General features: G+C 46.6%; 1 protein-coding gene across 12 annotated transcripts in view; it reads left to right on the forward strand.

The window, feature by feature from the left end:
- BEND3 (BEN domain containing 3) overlaps positions 1-16,334 on the forward strand; it is a 156,608-nt gene that overhangs the window by 117,586 nt on the left and 22,688 nt on the right. The window contains exons 8-9 of one of the 12 annotated variants that reach the window (XM_080586971.1): positions 1,928-2,017; positions 4,637-6,868. The exons of 3 other annotated variants lie outside the window; for them this stretch is intronic. In XM_080586971.1, the coding sequence (XP_080443097.1) occupies positions 1,928-2,017; positions 4,637-4,795 (249 nt within the window). In that variant the 3' untranslated portion in view covers positions 4,796-6,868. 8 more of the 12 variants (XM_080586958.1, XM_080586961.1, XM_080586957.1 and 5 more) reach the window with 8 other exon arrangements.

Here is a 16,334-nt window from a genome sequence, read left to right on the forward strand (position 1 = left end):
CACGTATTCACAGAGTCTTCCTTCAACTCCCCACCCACCCCTGAATTTGATGTTCCCTGTACACAGAACTATCTAAAAGGAATCTTATTTTTCCTTTTGCTGGGAAATAAGGTAAAAATATATCAGCAGAGAAGACTTAAAGTTGTTCCTTTGTGCTTGAATACCTGCTGTTTTTTTTGTCTTCATTGATTCTTCAGTCTCCAAAATCCAGAAGTCCCTAGGTTGCCCCTTAGTCCTCTTGCCATCTTCTCCAACAGGAGAGCCCAGAAGAGTTGGTCTGGAAGGCAAATACTTAATTTCTGTGCTAAATTTCTCTTTATCTTCTTAAAACATGAGGACTGCAAAACATAGTACTTTGAACTCTGCTTTATCCACAGAATCATGCAGTAACTGAGGTTGGAAGGGACCTCTGGGGGATGTCTGGTCCCACCTCCTTCAGAGCCAGAGTGGAAGGATTAGCTCAGGGCCTTCTCCACTTGAGTTCTGGGTACCTGCAAGGACAGACCTGTTGCGGTGATTTCCCTCCTGGTGGAAAAGAATTTCTTTGGGTCTAATCAGCATTTCCCATGCTGCTCCCTGTGCCCATTGCCTCCCATCCCTTCTGCGTGCACTGTTCTGACTCCCTTGCACTTGCCCTTGAGGTGGTTGGGGCAGCACGACCAGCCTTCACTTCTTAAGGCCGAGCCTTCCCTTGCTAGTGCACCCAGCAAGGTGTGGTCGATCATCTTTGCTGCAAGGGCACACCACTTCAAGAAAAAAAAAAAGTGTGTGTAGACAACTACAAAGGAAAAAGAGTACAGTTCAAATACCAGAAACATGGGACGTGGACTTCGCGACCTGTTGGCCACTGATTTTAATCTAGTTGAAGGTTGTCAAGAGGCAATTTCTGTTGGATGACCGCTTAGTACTGTATGTGAAAATAGCTGTTGGTTTGAGATTCACCACCACCACTGCCATTTCGTTACTCCTACCGTGTCTGTAACACGTCACTAGAATCGAGAAGCTGCATAGGACCCTATCAGGGTTGTTAGTTCAAATGTAGAAAATATCCCTTAGGTGCCTAAATACACAATTAAAATGAAAAAAAAAAAAAAAAAAGGCAGCTAATGCTACAAAGTAGGAGCAGGAGTGTGAATTCCCTGCAGAAATAGCAGGGCTGGGTGGTGAGCAGAGCCATGCAGTTCTCCCCTTCAGCACCGTTCTGTTCCCACACGTAGGGCCAGAACCACAAGCAGCCTAAATATGGTTACGTGGTCATTGACCCAAACTGCTACAGTGTTTTATTTAACACGAGGGCTGAAAACAGTCCTTAAGATCAAGATATTGAATCCAGATCTCCCTTTCCGCGGGAAGTGCCTGCTGGTCTGGTTTTCCGGTTCAGTTCTTGGCCCAGCAAACCTCAGAGGGCTGAGTGGAAAGTTCCCCTACTCCAGCTGGTCGGTGCTAATGGTTGTCTCTGGCAGGGTAGGAAATGGGGGTCTGACACCAAGGTGCTGATATTAAACTCTCCTTTCCAGTGGGTCAGGGTATGGCAAGAGCCAATCTTCAAGGAACAATCAGCGTCATCTTACCTTTTAGTTGCAGGACATGCCTAGAGACGTGTGCAGAGGGAGATAATGGGAAGCAACCTTAGAGATGGAAGGGGTCAGAAACCGTCCCTTGCTCTTCCTCTTAATCTGCTGACAGAAAATGGCTGAAGTGGGAGCTGATACAAGAGCGAAGAGAAGGGAAGGAGGAAGCTGGAGAAGCAGAGCCCGGCCTCTCAGCAGTTTGTCTTCCTGTGTATGCTCAAAGCATTCAGAATGAGAGACCCTCGGTACTTCCCTCCTTTACATATCTTCCTGTTCTCCTTTGCTCTTTCTCTAACTTGCGATTAAAGCCATCCCTCCTTCCAGCCAAAGACAAAATTAAAATGAATTCATTGCAGGTCAAGTGGATGAGGCTGGGCTTAGTGCAGACAGCAGAGCAGGCTGCATGGAGCAAAGCTCTTAACGTGCTGTTTTCAATGCCCACCCAGGTATCTTTTTTCTTTCTTTCTTTTTTTTCCCCAGCCTGCAGTGATTTTGTTGTTGTGTTGCTTTCTCTTAGATTTGTAGAACAACCTTCAGACATAAAATTTCAGGGTTCTGAGCTTCACGTGTACAATGCAAAGCTGTTAAGCCCGGTCAACATCTGAATAGACTGAGGAAAAACAGTGTTGGTGTGTTGGGAGGGGGCATGGCTTCCCACCTGAGTCTTAACTTGGCTGCACTACTGCAAGACCACTCTTAAAGCTGAATTTAAACAACGGGATCCCTTCTGTGAGCTTTCAGGTTCTGGGCACCTTCAGAAAGAAGTAAGGCTTCATGGCCGATGGTCTGAACAAAAGCTAAAAAGCTACGATGCACTACTCTAGCATATCTAGCAGTTCAGCTGGAGAAAAATGTCTAAGCGATCTGTATTTTGACTTGTATTCTGCTTTAATTATTGATTGGTGCCCTGAAGAAGGTTGTGTTTTAGTGATGGATGAAGTTGTTGCTACAAGTGGAAATATGCTTGCACAAAATGATGGAGACCAGAAGATCAGATTCCTCTATTTAGAAGAAAATAATGAGGGAGCTTAATTGAAGTTTATAAAGTAACAAATTGAAGGAGTTTGTTTGCTTTTCTATTTGTTTGCCTCAAAAATCAGCTGCTTCCATCTAAATGAAATTAAGAAATAACACATCTGAACTGGGTACATGGGGTTTTTTTGAAATACTTAATTTGTGAAGTTCATTACATGAAATCATTGAAGCCCAAAACCAGAGAGTGTGGAAGCATAGCCGCAGTACAACTACCGGTGCAGCTAAAGGCTTAAATTGGTTGTTTTGCATACAGAAGGGCTACTGAAACCTGGCTTCCCGTGGAGTTACATCCTGAGTTTCCTTAATGACCGCCTCGCTACAAGAAGCTGAGTTTGTACTCCTGTATTTTTTTTTCTTCCTTTTTACAACCCCGGCTGAGATAGAGGTAACGTGCAGTCAGGTTAATCCAGACGGGTTTGCCTCAGTGTATCCTTACTTGAGTTGACCAGCTGATTCTGCAAGCGGAGTGTGAAACAGGAAGTTTTTAGGGACTCTGAGGTAAACAGGAAAGAAATCAGCTCCCAAAGAAGGGAAGATGATGTTATGTCATTAACAATATGTCCTTATCTGAGTATTAGCAGCCACACCAAGCATTTTTAATGAGCGTTGGCGAATCAGCAGAGTTTGCGTCACGATGCGTGGCTTCTGCCGTCTCAAAAATTGTGACTGAAGGAAGGGGGGAGAAACACCTCTTCTTGCTGCTCACATACCTCCTCTTCCCCACCGCCCGTTGCTGCAGAGCCGTGGTGTACGGCAGGTTCCCATTCGCTGGGCTCGTGTTGAATTAACTGTGCAACGCGGTCGTGCCTCTGGGCGCGTTCTTCTCCGAAGCACAGCAGGGGAAGATCCTGACTGAAAGGGGAAATAAAAATCTGATGGTCTGGGACCTGAACGCTCAAGTGTTGTAATACGCTTTCGACTAATTTCGTCTTTAAATACAGATAATGAGTCCACCTCAGTTTGTATTGAGATAGGAAACGTCGGTCATTGTATATAAGAGCAAGTATCTATAAAATGAATTGCTGTTACAGTTTGGTTAAACCTTAGATATTTTTGACATGATTTAAACTAGATTGGTAAGGTTATCCTGATGTATTTGCAAATGAATTGGGGAATTGTGCTGTACACTGGAGGAAAATGTAATTTATAAAACCCTGTATAATTAGTTACTGTAGATACCTGTGTTAAGAAAACCTTTTTTTTTTTTTTTAATTTTTATAAAAAAGCTGACGCCATGATGAAACTGAGCTACAAAAGCCACCTGGGATGCAGCTTGTGAAATGGTCTCGTGCTTTAGGGATAAGCATTCGTAGTATTTTGTAGGAAATGTAACCTGTCATTTACCCAAGCTTTTAGGTGCCAGATCTTTCCAGCAGCTTGCTGTGAACGTGTTACTCCATGAAAATGTTTACTCTCTCAGCTGGTGTATCACTGAACCTTTCTCCACTTCCCTGTCCTTAGTGGGAAGATTGGGTTTGCATGGCTGTAGCCGAGTACAATAAACTTTAACAGATCCCATTTTACCGACAGAATTCGCTTTTGTCCACTGTAACCAATGTAATCGCATGGTGTATAAATAGAAATCTGTAGCACAAAAGGCAGGAGTTCAGTGCATGTCTCCAAAAGCAGGGAATGTAGCGGGTGTTGGTAAAAAAAAAAAAAATCCAGCTTTTGACTGCAGAAAATGTGAGAGTGAGTGGCTGGGGTGCCGGTTCTGCACAGGAGCTCTCAGAGAACGGCTCGGCTACGAAATGCCCAGATATCCAAATTTATTTTAATTTTTTTGCTTTGTTCTGTTGTGTGCCTGTTGGGAGAGCTAGCGCCTTGCAGGCGTGATGCGTTTTAAATCACCTGCGGCTCTGCCGTAGCTGGGAGCCAAAGCAGAGCAGCTGCACACCTGAGACGGGTTTGAGAGCCTTTCCTAACAGCCCCGACGATTGCCGGTACCCCTGGAAGGGGCGGCGGTGCGGGAAACGATCGCGCGCCGGCCCTGCCAAAGCCCATCTCGCCCTGCCTGTGTCTTCCAACAGCTGCAAGAAGCGATCAAGGCTGGCAAAGGTGTGACTTCTGCCATCGACCTGTGCCGTTGCCACGGAAACCGAGCGCTGGCGGCCCTCGAGAGCTTCCCTCCCTCGGAGGCCAGAGCGGCCTTGGCCAACATCGTCTACGCCGTCACCAGGTTCTCCTGACGCCGGAGCCGGAGCCAGCCTACGCGCGGCGCCGGGGACACGCTCCCCGTGCCGCACACCCAGCCCCGGCCTCCACGCCGAACAAAATTTAGGGGGTGGGAGGGGAGAGAAAGAAAAAAAAAAAAAAAGAAAAAAAAAAAGGGATGTAAATTTAAAAAAAAAAAAAAAAGGTCAACCTGTTTTTTTCGCTCGTCGTGCCAGAAGCACACTTGAGGCTCTGCGCCGGTAGAAATAATTAATGAGGCCCGTTTCCGTGACCTCGGCAAATGGACAGGAAATAAGTGCCTATTGATTGGGCACCGGCGGGGACGGCGCCAGGGCGGAGGCCAGCGGTTTTCCTGCCCGGGGAGGCCGGGGTGGAGGCGGGGAGGGAGGCCGGAGGGCGCGCAGAGGCAGGTGCCGCGCTCCCGGACCCGAGCCGCCGCCGGAGCCGGGAATCGGCGTGCCCCCGTTTATCACCGCGAAGGGCAGCCCGGGGAATCAGCGGGGGGGAAATCCTTCGTCTGCCTGCATGCGGCTGGTCGCGTCTCCCCACGCTGTTTTTATGTATTCGTATGTAAAATCACTCCGTGCCCAGTGCTTTCCCTCTTTGAGAAACTCGCTGAGAAAATGTGTCAAGCATGGTAAGTAGGAGCTTTAAAATATTTAATCAAATATTAATTTGGCTCTGTTAAGGGAAGTGACTGCCTGGTTTTTATACTGTGCATACAAAATGTGCTGCTCTGGGTCAAAGAACTGAGGTCTTTCCACTCTTCTTGGGGAAGGAATATCCTTCCCTGGGATCAAGAAGTTTGTTTCAGCTCAATCTTACACAAAGCAGTTTCCTAGATTTGCCACACTTCCGTTGATTTAAGCCAAATAAATGCTAATTTCTAGGGCTAAATGTCATCTTTTGGCAGAAAGGGACAAGGAATGTTCAGTCTTTCACCACTCTGAATAAAATGGAGAAAACACTGGAGAAGTTTTGAACCTGTGTGTTGAATTCTAAAGTCCAACTGCAGAAAGCTTATAAGGTGTATCAGGAGCCTGCAATGCGAGACCGTCTCTATTTTGTTCATAGGAGATGATTTTTGTGGTTTGCATGCATGCAACCCGAGAACGTCGTTGACAAGAAGGCTGAGTTTACATAAATGATCTAGATTGAGACTCAGCTACCTTTCTTCCTTCTGTGGTGTAATTACAGCCCAATCTGGAGACAGCTAGCACAGCAAACAGATTTCATTACATCGTTCACTCAAACACTAAGTGGAGTTATTTCTGTTAAATTCTCTCCTCCCTCCTTCTCCCCCTGCACTCCTCCCCCCTCTGTCACACAGCTTATTTATCGTAGACCAGCGTGTTGCATTCCACCGAATGCAAAATATAAATACAAACTGTAGCCTCTAAAAATGTACTGAAAATCTATCCTGCATGATGTACATAATATTCTGTGTAAAATATGCCTATATTATACTGTAATATTACGTGTATAATAAGGACACTTGAGACAGTCATTGTACGGCAGCCGTGTCCAAAACTCAGGTCTTGCTTTATTTTGGAGAATGTCTTCAGCACCAGACCCCTTCTTGCTTGCATTTTCTTTTTCTTGCCTGCCCTGGCGTTTTTTCTCTCTTCTCACCTCTGCCTGGGTTAGTGCTGCTGCCACAGCAGGAAGGCTGGAGACAGCAGAGAAGCACCCAGGCAGCGGTAGTCGCAGGCATCTGCCTGAGCAGAACCTGAGGGAACTTCACAGGTGAAAATGTAAATGGCTTACATCGTTAGCGGGCTTGCAAGTAAATATTCAAATTCAACCCCAGTCATGTTTCAGGCAGCTTTTTTGGACCTGATTTTTACTCATTAAGGATAGAAGGAGCCATACGTTATCTTTATCTCATATCTACACTGAATGCTTTGTAATGATTTACGGCTGCAAGGGGCTTGGGTCTGGCTGGAGGTATTCTGAGCCATCTCTCCTCAGTTATGTGAAAGAAATATCAAACATATGCAAAAATCTCTGTGCACCTGGTTTATTTTTTCATGAAAGTACACTTTTTCTATTTGTACTTTTTACTAATAAAGACAAATCAGCAAAAATAATGACAACTTTTTTTTTGTATTTATATCACCAGAAAGTTCTGATTGCACTTAAACTATTCCATAACATTAATTTAAAATGAAATCAAAAAGAGTTGTACCATGCCAATATTATCAAGTGATTCTGTATTCAAGAAATTTATCCGTAATCATTGAGAAATTTTCGTCACGTTGTCACCTCCAAGTAAAATACAAGCACGGTGTTGTCAAACTTCGGGTGAATTATCACTGCTGAGCATTAATACATTCCCCACACCATATATAATTTCTGAGCCATGGAGGAACCTAGGCTTTTTGGTTTTATTTCCCTGAATTTCTTGCCCCTACTCACCTCTGTAGGGAGGCTGGGGAGGGGGAGGTCTGGGGTCTGGTTGAAGAAAGAATTCACTTGTTTCAGTCATCTCAGTGGCAGAAGCTGCGTTCTCTTCAGCTGCCTTGGTAAAGTAGAAGAGGATGGAGAGCAAGAGCCTGTCTCAGGCGCTCTGGATCAGCACAGATGGAGGTGCCCTTTCTTAGGAAACCCAGGCTCCTTAAGACCTGCCTTTTCTGTTCCAAATGCTGACATGCCAGAGCATCTCATCTGCTTCGTATCCATTTTAAAACAGACACTGTGTAATATATGATAAAATTATCATCCACATGCTTGGATTGCCAAAAAACAACAACCAATAACCTATTTGAATGTCTTACGCATTTTTTGTTCTCTAATGACCAAAAACTCAGAATGTGTGTTGACTAAAGGCTTTGGGGAGTGGGGTGGTTGTTTTTCAGCAAAGTTATGGACATAAGCCATTTCTTTTCCATGCCCTTGCATTTCAGAAGGTCTTTGGCATGGGAAGTTGCACCTAATTTTTATGTCTGCTTCTCCTGATTGCCACCAGTACGCCAAGCCAAAACATAAGCAGCTCAACCAGAAGTACTCATCAGCTGCTCCTCTGAACTTCATCCGAGGCATTGTATTGCTGGACCGTTCCACGGGCATGCGAGGTCCCAAGTCATTAAACCAAACTGAATTCATCTGCAAAGAGCACAGCTGCAGTGGCTAGAAAGGCTGGCGCGTAGGTGTCTGATGGAAAGCTGTTCAACTGCCAGCCTAGTTTTTCCAGCTCCACGGGAGCATAGAAATTTTGGCTGGAAGGGGCTGCTAAAGGTCATCTAGTCAAATCTCCTGTTCAGAGCGAGATTGCTGCCAACACCAAGTCCAGCCTTGGAAACTTTCAGGCATTTTGCTCCCGCAGGTCCCCCACGCAGCCTGTCCTAGTGCTGCTCCACCTTCCTTGTGAAGGAGTTTTTCTCATGTCCACCACGAACCTCCCTCACCACAACTGGTGGTGATGGCCCGTTTCATACATCTGCCGCTGCCAAGAGGAGTTTGGCTCCCTTGTCTTTAATTCCCGACCCCGTACGTGGATGCTGCTGGTCACTTACCCCTCAGCCTGCTCCTGCTGGCCCGGGCAGCCCCAGCTCTGTCTGCCTCTCCTGGTGGCCCTGTGTGCTAGGTCCTGACCAACGGGGTCGCCCTCCAGCGGCCTGCACCATTTCGCATCGTGCCTGTTGTTGGGCTGCAAGCCCAAAATAGGCCGCTGCAGGAGCACCCTTGCTGGGTATGGCATAGAGGAGAATAAAAGTCTACCCCGAGGTACTGGGTCTAGCTGGGATGGAGTTAATTTTCTTCCTTGCAGCACAATACGGTGCTGTCTTTTGGATTTGTGACCAAAGCGGCGTTGATAACACCCCGATGTTTTAGCTGTTGCTGAACAGAGCTTGCACAGCACCCAGGCTTTCTCTGCTCCTCACTCTGCCCCCACAGCAAGTAGGATGGGGTGGGCAGGAGGCTGGGAGGGGACACGGGTGGGACAGATGACCCCAACTCACCGAAGGGATAATCCATGTCACATATTGCCATACTCGGCAATAAAATATGGTGGAGGGGAGTTTTCCTTGGAGGCTGTTGTTTTGGGTCTGTCTGGGCATCAGTCAGCTGGTGGGCATCGCTTTTGCATCACTTGCGTTTTTTTTTTTAATTTTTCTGTTTGTTTGTTGTTTTTTTTTCCCTATTAAATTGTCTTTATCTCAACCCACAAGTTTCCTTCCTCTTGCCCTTCTGATTCTCTGCCCCATCCTGCTTGGGGAGCGTGGGGCCGTGTGTGTGTGTGAGCGGCTGCAGGGTGTGCTTTGCTGCCATCCCGGCTGAGCCCACCACGGTCCTTTCTGGTGCCCCACGTGGGGCGTGAGGGGTTCGAGATAGTAACAGATCTAACTGGAGCATGCTACAGGGAGCTCCTGTTCAGGTCGTTGCTGGCCAGTGTTTATTTACTTGTCCCTGCCACTGGTTTATTTGTTTGCTTACCTCCGTGCCATGCTCCTCTTCTTGCTGTACATCAAATCTGAGAGGCTGTTAAAGGCTGTTCTTGCCTTTTGCGGTTTGCTGTGCTCTGCAGCACTCGGTTGTGTTTTGCCTGGGAGAACTATGATGAAAACACTGGCCTTGAGCCTAATCTGGTATTTGGGCCCCGCGTTGCTGCCGTCCCAGTACTTCGGGAACCATCTCGTGGAGACGATTAACAATTGCACCTTTTCCCTCCTCTCAGAGAGCAAACTTGTGAAGGAAATGAAGACCAGCACCTTCCCGTTCTCCTGTAGGGTAGATGCTTCCTACCTCGTTAAAGAGCTTTTCAGTACCTTGAGCACCCTGGGCTGATCAGAGTGCTTGTATCAGTGCTTCTCAAAAATGCATTTCTGGCTTTTCCTAGGGTTACCCAGCTATTTAGGAATATCACAAGGACGTGCCTTGAGGCGGCATGGTCATGGGTGGCAAGGTGTGTGGGCGAACACGGGCAGGCACCGAGAGCTGTTTTCACCTCTGGGGGTGTGGGAGTTCACCCCCAGCAACTGCGGGAGCCTGGTGAAGTGACAGAACGCTTGAAACAGGGATGTTTCGGATGTGCCAGAGGGACACAGCTCCTCACTGCGCTGGGGCCTGGCCTGCACCTACCGAGCACTGCTCGGTGCCCTCAGGGGGGAGAGAGGGGCCCTGGGTCTGAGGGCACTGCGGCTAAGCTGGAGGGAGACCCAACCCACAACTGTATCAGGCACCCCTGTTGTCAAGTAAAGAACAACAGAAGCTAAAGTCAGCTTATTTGGTCTGGAAGGAAGAAGCTTCTCCTAAGAAGGAGCAGAAGGAAGAACCAGAAGGGACAGCCTGTTCTTCAGTAGAGCAGTCATAAGAATAGGAGGAGGAAGAGACAGAAATCACAAAAGAATCTGAAACCCCCCTGTTTCAGACTACCCCTGAGTGCATTGAGATATGCAAAAAGATTACAGCCATCACCCAGGCAAGCAGATTACCCGCTGGTTGCTCCGGTGCTGGGACACTGGGGCAAACTGTGAGGAATCAGAGGGCAAGGAAGCCCAGCAGCTGGGATCCCTCAGCAGGGACTGGGGCAGTGACAAAGGGATTGGAGAATGGGCAACAAGCCGAAGCCTCTGGAGGCAGCTCCTGTCAAGTGTGAAAGATCCCCTCAGGGGAGATCTTGTAAGATACTGAGGCAAGTGGACCGCCACTGGGGGAGGTATCCAGTACCAGAGGGAATTAGCCATGGTGGAGGTGGTCCACAGCAACCTGGACAACAGTCGAGAATCCAAAGACCCCGATGAAGTCCAGCACATGCAGACCATGTGGCAGAACTTTGTACAGAGCACACACGTACACCATCACCCTGGCTATAACGAGGTGGGTACACAGCAGAGCACCAGCAGTGGATAGATTGGCCAGCCAGCCCCAGCAATTCGGAGAACCTCCCTTGTTCCCCGAGCCTGTGTCTCACCTGTGGAGAGGCTGTCCCAACAGCTCCAGCAGCTCAGAGCGTCTTCCTCCTCACCCATACCAGCCAGCAGCTCAGCTGTCAAGTCGGCCTTCTGCGCCTCAGGGGGAGGGTGCCACGGCTGCACCTGCGTGACCATGGAGAGGGCGTGAGGAAGTGGGGTGGTGAACCCACCTTGAACCTAGGAGGAGAAGGAAAACCCTGCAGCTTATTGGACTGCACGGATCTGATGGCCTGGCAGGCCTGATCATACGGTCACATGAGGCTGTGCTTCTCCCAAGGTAACCCAGGATGTGCCCTGCTTATTTGCAATCACATGGCCCATGTTCAGCTTAGCAGGCAACTTATAAAGTTGCTATAAGGTTGAAACATTTTTTAGTTTAATGGAAACATTAAGAAAATACTCTCTGGAGTGGCTGGGGAATGCTTCTTGCCCCAAGAGGTGTTGCAGGTGACAGACCGGACTGCTCAGGGGTTTAACCTCTTGGTGGAACCTCTCCATGGCTGCTACTTCTGGGCAGTGTTTGGATTGCCATAGATGCAGCAGCCTAACTCAGCAGCTGTGTCACGCAGCAGATTTACCGAGGCAGGGCCTTCTGTGTCAGGCCACTCGCTGTAACTACACTCATCAGCTACTTGAGTCTCACAGAAAAGCAAGGCATCAAGCTTCTCTCATTCTTCGTAGTCTTCAAAGTACTTTTACCTGTGTATTGTCTTAATAATAAAGTACTAAGCCTTTTCAGTCCCAAAGCAGTTCAAAGGAAAGAATATTTCCAGTTCCCAAAGTCATGCATTTTGATGGTCGTGGCATTAAATTCTCGTTTTCTTCCTTTCAGAAACCAATCTCTAAAAATGCATTAATTATTTCCGTAATTAGCATTCGCATGCTTCTCTTTTAGGGTAAACCCGCTTTTCTACAATTCAGCCGCCCCCTGCCCACCCCTCCGGGCGCTTTCTCCTGCGCATGGCCCGCACCGGGCTCCCTTCGCCAGCCAGAGGCGTGCTCTGGCTCCCCCGTGTGTAGGAGCCTGCTCCTCTAGCCGGCCCTTGCTCCTTCCCCTCCGCAGAACGCTTTATCCCAGGGCACTTCTCTCGAGGAAAAAAAAAAAAGGAAACTTTTCTCCGAAATAGGAGCAGCGACGTGACACCCGGCTGGGAAGGCGGCGTTGCGCAGCAGGGACACCCGGCTTGGTGCTGCCGACTCTGTGCGGTGGGAAGGAGGGCGCAGGGTCGTACGGGAACGCTGCTCGCGGCGATAACTAAAGCGGTGTTCCACGGGTTTATCTGGTTCCTAAGGAACGGATTTATAACACCCAGTCGGGAGCTGTACTGTCCTGTATATGGTTATACAGGACAATCGCAATTCTGCAGCAATGTTATAAAAAAATCGTGCTTAAAAATGTTCTCCTTTACCCTGTTTCACTTTGTCGTCTTCCCTTCACCCTTCCCCCAAATATCAAGGGCTGAAAGTACTCTGCTTTATGTTGAAACATTGGTCAAATTGTTTAGTTTTAAAATTGTACGCAAAAGTGAGTATTTTACTTGCACCAAAAGCAGTATTTTTTTTTTTTAATGCGTTTGACCTTTACACCAAATGACTCGCATCAGCTGCAGTGGTCATATTTTAGCAGTTATTAAAGGTCAAATTATAAGAAGGAAGTGTTATCTGGAAGTAACTAGTAAAATCTGAAGCAACTACCAACAGATTAATTTTTTTTCCCCTCCCCAAGAACGTAAACCCTCATTTTAAAAAGCTTTACTCTCTGCAGATGAGCTCGACGTTCCCTCTGTGTGACCGGCTTCTCCGAAACAGAGCATGATCAGGAAATAAAGCATTTTTCCCTCTTGGCTAGTTTTGATGAAAGCTCTCCAACTTGCACATTGTGTCTGAACACTTCTTCATTCATCGCATGTGCCCACTGAAAACTGTTTTCTGTTTGCAGCATTTGAGCTGTACTATTTATAACCTAGTTGAACAATGCTAACGAGAGGCAGTAAAAGGTGTGCGCTTCATATGCAAATCACTGGCAATAATTTTGTACAATTACACTTAGTTGCTTGCATCATTATTTTCAGCACCAACATAATAATAAATTAAAAAAAAAAAACAACCAACAAAAACCAACACGGGTTTAGCAGGAGAACACTAAAGGAAAAATGTCTGCATTAGTAACACTTATTCTTAATAAAACAATTTTCTTGCTTTTGTCAACCCATGGAAGTTAATTTGTTAAAATTTTATATCAATTTGCAATAACAGTGAACATCCCTATCTCTGCTCAGGTGCTGTAAATGGCTTTTAGATATACTTATGCTAAGATAAGATACCTTTGCAGGAAAATAAATGAGGTTTAAATGTCTAGTGTTTCTTAAAGGCTGGTGCTGCTAAAAGTCACGTTAGCAATGACTGGAAATATTTCTTACATAATTTTTTAATGAAAAGCAATTGCTTTTGATCACATTTCATTGTAGTAATAGCCATTAAGCATGTGGCATGTTTTTCAGTTCTTGTAAATGCAGGTCCCCACACCTACAATTTTTAGAAAAAAAAAAAAAGTTGAGATTAAATTTTCCAATTTAAAAGGCAAATTTCTTTACTGTTGTATAAAATGCTTTCACTTCTTAAATACATGGCTGTTCTCCAAGGCAGTACGGTAATTTGGGGTAAAGCATCTAGTAGCCATCAACCAGAAATGCACATTAATGCAAGCTCAGAAGGAAAAGTTCCTGTCCACCTGAAGAGCAAGGTTCAGGAGTAGCTCTCCAGTAGTAGTGAGGGTAAAGAAGGAAAAGGGAAAATAGACAAAGAGGATTCCTTCCACAGAGATTTCTACAACCTGAACACTGCTACTTCCATTTAAAAAGAGAAGTCTTTACTAAGGAAAAAAAAAAAAAGCAAATCAGCCAGCTGATTCCTAAAGCAGCCCAGTTTTCTACACTGCTTACCAAGTTATAATTACTTTTTAAATATTGTCACAAATATTTGAATTTAGATATCTCAGTGAAGCATGAGACTATGCAACAGGACTAACGCATTATTTCTCTAAGTAACGGGCAGGATGTGGATCTGAGGGTTATGTTCACAAGAATGTATGGTTCACACTTGCTTGGGAGATGTGGACATCTTTGAGAGAAATTATTTGATGTGAACGTCTTTGAGAGAAAGGATTTCTCAGGCTGCGCTTAGCTATTTTGTAATTAACACAGAGTTTAGAAGAGCAGACCTTCGTGGGATAAAGGTTTGCTCATTCGAGGCTGGTCGTGGTGCAGATAATACAATGACTGTGCATTAAGTGAGCATTACTTCTTTTTAAATGCAAAGCTGTGAGATAGCATGCAATGGCATACAGCTCTTGGCTGAACTAACGTAAAGAGAACTCCGATTTCATTGCCAAGAGATTAAACGAGGCTTATGTTTCCAAGAGTGAAATTGCTCAGACTTGTCAGTTTTTTAACAGCTATGGATGCAACCGATGTATAAGTAAACTGCTGCAGCACAGAAGGAGATTTTAGATTGCTCACTGGGTCAGCTACTCTATTCTTGAAGCTCCGTTACATTTCTGTCCTGCTCCATCTTCCATTGCAGTTTGGATATGATTTTTATTTTAAGCTTTTATATCAAATTGTCCTTCCTCTGGTGCTCAACTGTTACATATTTGCCATCTTGCCAGTATGCTCTGGTGGTGCTTCAGGCTAGAAAGTCTTTTTTTTTTTCTTATAATGAATGTTCATTTCATCAAAACTTTTTTTTTTTTTTTTTCTGTCAGCTAATCTCCAAGCGTAAGATTTCCAGCCCACATGTGCTTTGAAATGAACTGGCTTATTTTTCAAATCCAAAGATGCCATGCGGATTCTCTATTTTGACATCCTTGGTTCAGCGAGCAATACAATTATGATATTCCTTGCCTGTCTTTGTAAAGTCTAGCTAAATAGCAGTTTTGAAAAGTTTCCAACAGCAGTTATCATTGTGCCTAAGAACAAGATGCAGTGTTGTTATTAAAAAAATAAATAAATAAATAAATCTCACGTAACGATTTTGTTTCTGAGAAGAAAAACCCTGCAATTTTATTAACTGCCACTCCAAACCAGTGTTTCCCAACCAGTGCAGCATGTTGCTGGCACAACCCTCCAGTGCCGCTTGCAGCCACAGGAAGTTTGAAAATACAAATGAAGTTCAGGTGCCCGGTGCTGCTCTCCTCCGCCTGGGTTGCAGCAGCTTGCAGATGCTGCCCGCAGCATGTTACTTGTTCGGTGTTGTTGCCCATGGGCCAGCGAATGACTGCGCAATGCGCCCATACATGTCCCTGCAGCCTGACGGGTAGTGAACAGTATTGAGGTATGTGAAGTTGATCCGGTGATATACACTGTTGCCTTATTTGCCATTAAATATGTCAGGTTTTTATAACTTTGAATTGCAGGCCCTGTGGGAGGGGGCTCCCCCTTCCGCCTGCTGCACGCACCGCGGGGGCTGGCAATGCAGGGAGCACCACGAGTCAGGCAGACAGATGCCTGGTTGCTGGGGGGGGCTCATCCCTCTCCGCAAGAGACTTGTTTTCCCATGAGGGGCTTGGTGTGAAATGCGTACGATGGATTGCGGAGCGCTGGCTCTGCACACAGGAGGGCTGTTTCTCTTCCGCTCTCCTCGCCGACTCCACGACTCTGGGGTCTGGCTGCAGGTTGGCTTAGTTTCAAGGTGTGTGGCAGAGAAAAGTGACAGACGGCATACTGGTACCATAGCGGTACATACAAACTGCCAAAACTGGTGTTGAAAGTGCTTTCGACATCACATGCCGCATCCCTGCCTACCCGGTGCTGCTGCAGGCTATGGCGAGAATCTACAAGAAGGGAGCCCTGCTGAAGGCTTCGGCTTGGGTCCTCGCTTATGTTGAATGTATGCGGCAGAGGAAGCAAAGAGGCCTCTGAGTTTGGGATCACTCTTTCATTCCACGTTGCCGTACCACGCCACACCCTTCAGCATGCCGGGCCCCTGCCGCAGCAATGACCACCGCCAGTTTCACCGCTGTCGGGGGATCTCGAGCCGAGAAGATCCCCTGAGCTGACGCAGAGATGGGGCTCCCCAGGGTGAGGGCCTGGCACCCGACAACTTCTAAAGGTAAACTGCTAAGGACCCTTCACAGTCACCCTTGTGAAACTCTGCACAACCGCAAATGGTGTTTTCAGCTTTCACGTTTTTTGTGGTGTTGATGGCTGAAGTCTCGTTGCAGTTTGGTCGGGTGAGAAATGTCCCATTGTTTGCACTCAAGAGTAATGGTGATTTTCTCCAGATGAGTTCTCCTGTTGGAGCACCAGAGCTTCCTGCCTCGGTGACCTGGAATTTTCCAGAGATTGCCGCAGTGTCACGGAGTGGCTTTTGAGCCAAAGGCATGAAGGGAGAAAAATGAACATTTGAGTGAATGAGTTGTGCAGCACAAGTTCAAATGGTGAAGAAAATGGGAGTTGTCTAGCTGGGAAGACAATCTAAGCTTGCTGCCTGCATTGCCTGGAGACAACTTGGCTTGCTCCCTTTTCAGTGAATGCTGTTATCGCAACAATATGCTTGTGTTTCTTTATGCTTAGCTGAGGCCCTTCAGGTCTCCTCCTGGGCTTGGGTCCCTGGTAGCTACAATGCCTGGGGCCAGCAC

The sequence above is a fragment of the Anser brachyrhynchus genome (assembly GCF_964034855.1).
Source record: "Anser brachyrhynchus genome assembly, chromosome: 3".
Classification (NCBI taxonomy): domain Eukaryota; kingdom Metazoa; phylum Chordata; class Aves; order Anseriformes; family Anatidae; genus Anser; species Anser brachyrhynchus.